The following is a 10,000-nucleotide window of genomic DNA, read 5'->3' on the forward strand; positions in this document are numbered from 1 at the left end:
TAGAATATTTCCTGTGAAACAAAAAATGTACAATATATGTAGTTGAAAACTCATTACGTTTAATGAGTCGCATTAAACCAGCGGGAACTCATTTTTATCATTGGTATAGTCAGAGTGAACTCTTTTTTTTTTTTTTTTTATCGCAGACTACAGCAGTTGAATAGACGACTTTTTATCATTTGCTTTGGGTAACAACAGCAAATTCATTATGCGTCGATCGGATTATAATCGACCTCATTCGATCTTTGGCTCCTAATAACTTCGACCTTTTTTCCCTCTGTTTAATCACATAGTCATAAATAGATTAGTTTTGGCGTAGATACGAGAGTTCTCGGAACATTTGAAAATGCTTATTAGTTTTGGTTTTTTTCTATTCGATGGTTTTGTATTCGAAAATTTGATAGGTTTTTTATGCTGTTTCGGAAAGTTCTCTTTTAAATCAAAGTAATTGGATTTTTTTTTTTTTTTTTGGTGGGGGGGGGGTGGTTCGAGAATTTTCTTTTTGGGAAATTTAAATGGTTTCAAGTAATGATTTGTATTTTTAAATTTTTTCTCTTTCATCACAGTTTATTTTTTTTCAGCAGAGTTTTCTTTTTTTTTATTAATAGTTTCTCCTGAATTTTCATATTAACATTTTTTTTTCCTTTAAAGTAATAATGATTTCCATATACCTGTCAGCGGAAACGAAAGGCTTCATCTCTCTCTCTCTCTCTCTCTCTCTCTCTCTCTCTCTCTCTCTCTCTCTGTATATATATATATATATATATATATATATATATATATAATATATATATATATATATGTGTGTGTGTGTGTGTGTTATACGTGTGTGTATTTATGCATATGCATTTAATATATGTTGCGTGTATATATATATATATATATATATATATATATATATATATATATATATATATATATATATATATATATATATATATATATATGGGTGTTATTGTGTTATTTGATAGTTATATTAAGGATTTTGCTTTATATTCGTTTACTTTATTTGTTTTTTAAGATATATGTATGCATGTATATATATATATATATATATATATATATATATATATAATATATATATATATATATATACAGAGTGAAATAAATGTAATTAAAAACCGCTTCGTCTCTCTCTCTCTCTCTCTCTCTCTCTCTCTCTCTCTCTCTCTCTCTCTCTCTCTCTCGCTATATATATATATATATATATATATGTATGTATGTATGTGTGTGAATATGTAATATATAAGAATATATACACACACACACACACACACACACATATATATATATATATATATATATATATATATATATATATATATATATATACATACATACATACATACATACGTACACAGAAATTCCAATGAAAAAAATCCCTCCATATTTCATATCAGTTTTCCCTCTTTACTAATAAACTCATTCAGGTCAATGATTTCATCCTAAAAACATTGTGGATCTCCACCGGGTATCATTCATGTTCTCTTCCGTCTGTGAATGCAAGTAGTCTCTACTTCTTTTCTCTTATTCTTTCTTCCAGTTCCTTTTCCTTTCTCCCCTTCCCCTCTTCATCATTCATTTGTTGCTATAATTTTATTCACTCTTTTATTCTCTTTCCTTTTTCACTCTTTGTTCTTCGCTTTTTGATTCTTCCCAATGGGAAAGGCTTTGCTCGAAGCTGTTCATGTAGTTAAAGATGTTATCCTGTATAGTACCGTTTCCTGCTCTCTCTCTCTCTCTCTCTCTCTCTCCTCTCTCTCTCTCTCTCTCTCTCTCTCTCTCTCTCGCTTTGTCTTTATAGTGTTTAAGAGTTATTTCATTGGTTCGTCTGTTATGTCGTTGGATAACTTATTATTGGTTAGTCTCAAGACATAACTAAATGACCTCTCTCTCTCTCTCTCTCTCTCTCTCTCTCTCTCTCTCTCTCTCTCTCTCTCTCTCTCTCTCTCTCTCTCTCTCTCTCTCTCTCTCTCTCATGGTTTGCAATTTGTATTTCACTGTTATGACGCCAGATAACTTATAAACAATCATTAATTATTGGTTAGTCTCAAAAGAGAACTAAACTCTCTCTCTCTCTCTCTCTCTCTCTCTCTCTCTCTCTCTCTCTCTCTCTCTCTCTCTCTCTCTCTCTCTCTCTGGTTTGGAATATGTATTTCAATGGTTAGTCTCTTATGGCGCTAGAAAAATTATAATTAATTGTTCATTATTGGTTAGTCTCTAAAGAGAACTCTCTCTCTCTCTCTCTCTCTCTCTCTCTCTCTCCTATTATTTATCAAAAATACTCTTAATTTTCAAAGTGTATTCTCTTTAATTTCCCGAATTTCCTGTTTTCCTTCAATGCAATTTGGGCTGTTTTTGTCGGACACCAAATTCATGACCCTTCTTCAGTCAACCTAGTTTGAGTCTTAGGATTTTTGAATGGTAACAAAATAATAACAAAATAAAAGCTAAAGTTTTTAGTAATAAATCTAATAATTAAGGCTTTTATTTTTACTACAGCTAAGGTCTTTAATGGTAACAATAAGCAAGGCCTTTACAGATGGCTGAAAGCTAAGGGCTTTTATTACTAATGGCGGTTTGTGGTGGCCTATTGGAAACGTCCCTGCCTGGCGTTCTGCTGGACGCGAGATCGAGTCATCCTTAAACTCTATAGTTTCTTGTAGTGTCTCCAATCTCATCATCCTTGTGAGCTAAGGATGGGGGTTTTAGGGATGTCTCTAAGTCTACCTGCCGAGTCATGAGCAGCCATTGCCTTACCCTCCCTGGTCCCATACTCAATTTTTTTTAATGAGGCGTTTTAGCTCGAAAAAAATTTCCTGCTATCTGATTGGTTAGAATTATCTTGCCCAGCCAATTAGCGAGCAAGAAACTTTTCCGAGCTAAAAGGGCACCCCTGAAAGCCGATGCAAATCTGCCTCGCTAAAAAGAATTGCCTATAGCTTTGGTGGGGGTGGGGGCTGCATTGATCATATGCATATATGGTCGATTTATAGGGCATTGTACCTTGCTTCTACCATTCATGAGCAGCCTTTAAACCAATGACCCGGTAAAATAACGAATAAAAAACTCTATTAATAGATTTTTAACACCAAGTCATTTTTTCTGATCCTCTCAGCCCACTCAATTTATCACAATTAATTTAACAACACATAAAAAGATTTTCCTCCACACACCTATATGAAGTTCCAGTCACCTTGTTTTCTCCAAAGCCAAATAAGAACAGCCAATCCAGAGATCTGGAAACCCATTCATTATGGAATTCCAGGGCATTGTTCCTTGCCTTTGCCATTCATGAGTGGCCTTTAAAACCCTTTAAGATTAGTGTTCACAAACAGCTAAAGGCCTTTTATGATGCTGACAAAGGCCTTTTAATACGACGGGAAACAGGGGCCTCTTTGACCCCCCCCCCCCCCCCCCTACCGAAAAGAGATGGGTCTGCCCCCATCTTTTCCTCTACGATGCCTCATTTCGTAACTACTCTTGGTTTAAATTAGTATCCGAGACCGACAACTGGTTCTTTTCTTACTCATCAAGAAAACGTTTTCTTTGTTTTTTATTGAGGAGTTGGAAGACATCGGCCGAGGTGAAAAAAAAAATAAACAAAACTTACGATTAAGCAGCTCTTCTAAGAGAAGGACACCATTGTTCTCCAGTCTTGGGTGGTGACATAGCCTCTGTACTATGGTTTTTCACTGTCTTGGGTTAGAGTTCTCTTGCTTGAGGGTACACTTGGGCACACTATTCTATCCTACTTCTCTTCCTCTTGTTTTGTTAAAGTTTTTAAAGCTTATATAGAAAATATTTATTTTAATGTTATTGCTGTTCTGAAAATATTTACTTTTTCCTTGTTTCCTTTCCTCACTGGGCTATTTTCTCTGTTGGAGCCCCTGGGCTTACAACATCCTGCTTTTCATACTATGGTTGCAGCTCAGCAGATGATAACAACAACAACAACAACAACAACTGTAATAATAATAACAATAATAATAATAATAATAATAATAATAATAATAATAATAATGGGTTTGTTGTGGCTGGTAGAATTAAGCCATTGACATGGTGATGGTAATTCCTCGCCAGAAGGGATGTCCAAATTGCCAAACCTCAGACATGCCCAAGACATACTAGAGGCCTTTATCCTGTTGTAGACTAGAAACGGCTACATTTGTTGGTATATATATATATATATATATATGTATATATATATATATTATACAGTATATGTGTATGTATGTATGTGTGTATATATATATATATATATATATGTATATACACATTTATATACATACACACATATGTATATATATGTAATCAATATATATATATATATATATACGTGTTCGCTTCTTTCTTGTTTCTCCATAAGACCTCCCTTTTCCTTCTATGGCATTTCCAGTATCTCTCGTTTCCTTCCCTTTTCATTCTCTATCTCCATTTTTATCCTCTCATTTGCTTTTACAACCTTTTTTTCTCTTGTTTCCTTTCTTGCAGTCTCTCCCATTTTCTTATATTTGTTTCTATTTTATTTCCCCTTTAACTGGTTTCTTTCTTTCTTATCCCCTTTTCTTCCTTGTAGACTTCTCTCTCTCTCTCTCTCTCTCTCTCTCTCTCTCTCTCTCTCTCTCTCTAACCCAAGACTTACGTTCCTGAATTATACCAGAAAGGGTTTCTTTTATGGTTGAATTTTGATTATGGTTATAGAGATTGTAGTAAATCGTGAAGAAGTTCCTTCAAGGCTAATTATCCTTTGAAGTACTGCCCACTTCTCCCTTATCTCTTATCGAAACTTCCTTAAAGAAATCCTCAATTCTTTATCAAGGCTAACGTATCCAATCAAGTTCTTTAATTACCATATCCCCTTCAAAGTACTCCTTTATTGCTCTCCAACCGCAGAGGAAAAGAAGTGTTCAAGATAGAATAAAACGCTGATAGAGTTTGGGTCTTATAAAGGATAAAGCGTTCAAAAATGGTGAACTAACAGAGGATACCACAAGAATATTACGCGTTGGACCATAACTCTTCTCTCTCTCTCTCTCTCTCTCTCTCTCTCGCTCTCTCTCTCTCTCTCTTAAAGAATTTGAATTATGGCTACAGTTGGAAGTTCTAGACTTAACTGTTTTTTTTTAATAGCAATAAAACAATGGTGCTCTCTCTCTCTCTCTCTCTCTCTCTCTCTCTCTCTCTCTCTCTCTTAAAGAATTCGAATTATGGCTACGGTTGGAAGCTCTAGACTTAACTGTTTTTTTTTAATTAGCAATAAATCAATTGGTGATTTCTCTCTCTCTCTCTCTCTCTCTCTCTCTCTCTCTCTCTCTCTCTCTCATCAGAAGATACTCTATCTAATTGAATCCCATTAGAATAATCTTTTCTAGATAGATTTAAAAAAAAAAAACTAACTCCAATCTCCAATCCTGTGAAGCATTCTTTCTTTCTAACTCCAAATTCCTAGACTTTTTCTCTCCTATTTTGGTGTATTGGATTTCCGGAAATATTAAATATGAACCCACGTGACTTTGGTATTTATTTATGTACCAAATGATCTTATTTTTTATCTTATCATTTTTCATTAATGTTCATAAATATTTTTAGGTGTTGTTATTCTTGGCCATCTGTTTCTGACAAACTTTGGCTTCTTGTGAAAGGTCATTTAGGATATCTATTATGATTTTTCTTTTAGGAGTTACATCAAGAGGTTTATATCTTCCAGGAATAGGGCTAATCTCTCTCTCTCTCTCTCTCCTCTCTCTCTCTCTCTCTCTCTCAGAAGAGAGAGCCAAATAGGCTTTTTCTATGTAAGAAACGTAAGATATACCTCCTCTCTCTCTCTCTCTCTCTCTCTCTCTCTCTCTCTCTCTCTAGGAAGAGAGAGCCAAATAGGCTTTTTCTATGTAAGAAACGTAAATTATACCTCCTCTCTCTCTCTCTCTCTCTCTCTCTCTCTCTCTCAGAAGAGAGAGCCAAGTAGGCTTTTTCTATGTAAGAAACGTAAATTATACCTCCTCTCTCTCTCTCTCTCTCTCTCTCTCTCTCTCTCTCTCAGAAGAGAGAGCCAAGTAGGCTTTTTCTATGTAAGAAACGTAAATTATACCTCCTCTCTCTCTCTCTCTCTCTCTCTCTCTCTCTCTCTCTCTCAAGAGATAGCCATATAGGCTTTTTCTATTTAAGAAACGTAAGTTATACCTCTCTCTCTCTCTCTCTCTCTCTCTCTCGAGAGAGAGAGAGAGAGAGAGAGAGAGAGAGTGCCATACAGGCATTTTCTATGTAATAAACTTAAGTAAGATATACCTCTCTCTCTCTCTCTCTCTCTCTCTCTCTCTCTCATCAGAAGAGAGCCTAATTTGTTTTTTCTATGTAAAAAGGTAAGTAAGATATACCCCTCTCTCTCTCTCTCTCTCTCTCTCTCTCTCTCTCTCTCATATCAGAAGAGAGCCTAATTTGTTTTTTCTATGTAAAAACTTAAGTAAGATATACCTCTCTCTCTCTCTCTCTCTCTCTCTCTCTCTCTCTCATTAGAAGAGAGAATGCCTAATTTGTTGTTTCCATGTTAAAACCTTAAGTGAGATATGTCTCTCTCTCTCTCTCTCTCTCTCTCTCATTAGAAGAGAGAATGCCTAATTTGTTGTTTCCATGTTAAAACCTTAAGTGAGATATGGCTCTCTCTCTCTCTCTCTCTCTCTCTCTCTCTCTCTCTCTCATTAGAAGAGAGAATGTCTAATTTGTTGTTTCCATGTTAAAACCTTAAGTGAGATATGGCTCTCTCTCTCTCTCTCTCTCTCTCTCTCTCTCTCTCTCTCTCTCTCATAAAGAATTTGAATTATGGCTACGGTTGGAAGCTCTAGCCTTAACTGTTTTTTTAATTAGCAATAAAATAGTTGGTGATTTCTCTCTCTCTCTCTCTCTCTCTCTCTCTCTCTCTCTCTCTCTCTCTCTCTCTCTCTCTCTCATCCCCATTCCAATACCTAAACGTCAAGAGATCTAATGAGATGTCCCTTTTATCCGAGCATCATTATAATTCAGAGAGAATAAAATATTCATCATTCTGGAAACTTTCTCAAGGTTTGTCTTTGCCTTTGATCAAGGACCCTGGTATGGACCTCTGGTCTCGGCTTCGCTCGCGAGGGACTTGTAGAGTCTTAGTAGACTTCATGAAATATCAATCTCTCTTGTAGCAGTCTTACCCAAGGGTTACTCCCAAGGAAGTTGTTTTGATTTCGAAATTAGTTTAAACCTTTAGGTATATTAATGTGTTTTAGGCTTAAATCTTTAGGTATATTTTTTTTTCTTAAATCTTTAGGTATATTGTTTTTATTTATTCATTTTTTTTTTGCTTAAATCTTTAGGTATTTTTTTCCTTTTTTTTTGGGGGGGGAGAAGCTTAAATCTTCAGGTATATATGGGTTTTCAAGATTAAATCTTTAGGTATATATGTGGGTTTTTTTTGGCCTAAATCTTTTGGTATATTTATGTTATTTTGACTGAAATCTTTAGGTATATATCTGCTATATATATATATATATATATATATATATATATGAGTTTTTAAGCTTAAATTTATATGTATATACAGTATGTGTTTTTAAGCCTAAATCGTTAGGTATGTTTTTTTTCTGAAATCTTTCGGTATATGTCTTTTTTGGAGTAAATATTCCAGTATATGTTTCTTTTTTTCTTTTTTTTTTTACTTTTCGTAGTTATTTTATATTTCATGAGTGTTTGTGATTATGTGTGTGATTTTGCGTAATATAGCAAATAAAACGGGGAAATGAATATCTCCAACCCTCAAATCCATAACACGGAAATAAAACAGTTTTTGGCGTTAAGAGTTTTCTCCTAGCAAGTCAAATATTTGGTTTTAGCCTTCCCAGGTCGACAGAGAGAGAGAGAGAGAGAGAGAGAGAGAGAGAGAGAGAGAGAGAGAGAGAGAGAGAGTAAATATTGTATTTGTATAGGCAGTGAAAAATTAGTTTTAAAAAGGACCTTCTCATGTTTACCGGGTATTGAAAACTTTCCCTTTATTATCTCCGGGTCGTCTTGTGGTGACTCACTTTTCTCTTGGCTGTATATCTTTTTATTCTTTTTTCTTTTGTCAGTTATTGCCCTGTTTATTTCAGTGTTTATTATTTCGTTAATACTTTCATTATTACAAAGTTGGGAACTCATATCTAACTGAAAAAATATGTTTTTTTTTATTCATAAATTGATTATTATTACGATATATACTACTTTTTTTCTGCTGTTAAAATTAAAATCCATTTATTCCAACAATTTCTTATGACTCAAAAATTTCAAATCTGAAAATGTATAATTTTTTAAACATTTTTTCGTTCCAAATACTTTCAAATAATTTCACTTTCTCAATTAGAGGGGCACTCAGTAGAGAGCATGCCTTCGCCACGCCAGTCTTATTTAGCTCCTAACTCCTCTGCCTACTTGTACTTCGATATATTTTCTTCAAAATCTAATGGATTTGTCGTTGGGTCATACCCAACATGTGTACCAAGTTTCGTTGAAATTAGTGAAATTATGCAAAAGCTAAAAAAATCATCTTTGGATCATACCCAACATAACTACCAACTTTTGTCAAAATCGGTACAGAAGTTTTTGTGTAAAGTTTACTTAAAAAAAAAAAAAAACTTAATTTTAATCGGAAATTCTCCGTAAAAATATTCTCTTCTCAGCCGTATTTTTAGTTAAGTACAGGCGACCGTAATTTTACCTTACTTTGTATTATCTGTTACGGGTTGGTGACTGTGATATCACTCATTTACTTCAATATATCCTTACGGGTTGGTGACTGTAATATCACTCATTTACGTCAACATATCCGTTTTTTAAACGGTAAAAATCCTGAAATAATGTTGCCAGGCATTTACCGTTTTATTAATGCAAATTTTACCTTACTTTATTATTATGTCTTACGGGTTGGTGACCGTAATATTACTCATTTGCGTCAATATATTGATTTTTAAAACGGTAAAAATCCTGGAATAAATATTGCCAGGCATCTACCGTTTTTTAATGCAAATTTTTAAGTAGTGCTCACAAACATATGAACAAACAACAACAGGGGTGAATACATACCCTTAGCCGTCTTCAAATCTATAATAATATTTTTTTTTTCAAACTATATATATGAACAAACAACAGGGTGAATACATACCCTCAGCCGTCTTCAAATTTTTTATAAATAATATAAATTTGATCTTTTTTTTTTACTCCACCAGCTCATGGAAGTCTCGATCAGCGGTCACCCGAGCACCAGGTCAGCCAATCACCGAAGACATCCGATGCACTCGGCTGTCCGAAGAGAGGTCAACTCGGCCTGGGTCAGCAAGATCACCAAGCCCAGCAGGTCGCATGGCAATGATTTGGTGAGATTTTTTTTTTCTTTATTTTAGTTTTATTATTGTTATTATTATTATTTAGTGAGATGTCTTTAGTTTATTATCATTGATATTATTATTATTATTATTATTATTATTATTATTATTATTATCATTATTATTATTATTTTTATTATTATGATTATTATTTTGTAAGATTTCTTTAGTTTATTATTATTTATTTTTATTATTATTATTTCGTGAGAGTTATTATTATTATTATTATTATTATTATTATTATTATTATTTTTAATATTTTTATTATTATCATTATTAATTATTATTAGTATTAGTAGTATTAGTAGTTTTATTATTATTATTTGGTGAGATTTCGTTTAGTTTTTATTATTATTATTATTATTTTTATTATTATTATTATTATTATTATTATTATTATTATTATTATTATTATAATTATTTTTGTTGATGTTGTTGTTGTCCTGATGGTATTATTTCCATACATTTTTAATCATGATAATCGTTTCTCTATGTTTATTATTTTCAATGAGTCTAGTATTGCTAATTTTCAATATATTAAAATTTGTTAGTATTGTTAATGTTGCTATAGGCGACGAATTTACAATAAATGCAAAATTGAATCTTGTTAAAGAAAG

General features: G+C 33.2%; 1 protein-coding gene across 1 annotated transcript in view; it reads left to right on the forward strand.

Moving 5' to 3' along the window:
• Positions 1-10,000, forward strand: part of LOC137647862 (uncharacterized) — an 854,937-nt gene that overhangs the window by 281,320 nt on the left and 563,617 nt on the right. The window contains exon 4 of the mRNA XM_068380817.1: positions 9,228-9,374. Coding sequence (XP_068236918.1) covers positions 9,228-9,374 — 147 coding nt within the window. The remainder of the gene's footprint in view (positions 1-9,227; positions 9,375-10,000) is intronic.

This window comes from Palaemon carinicauda, chromosome 10 (genome assembly GCF_036898095.1).
Source record: "Palaemon carinicauda isolate YSFRI2023 chromosome 10, ASM3689809v2, whole genome shotgun sequence".
Classification (NCBI taxonomy): Eukaryota; Metazoa; Arthropoda; class Malacostraca; order Decapoda; family Palaemonidae; genus Palaemon; species Palaemon carinicauda.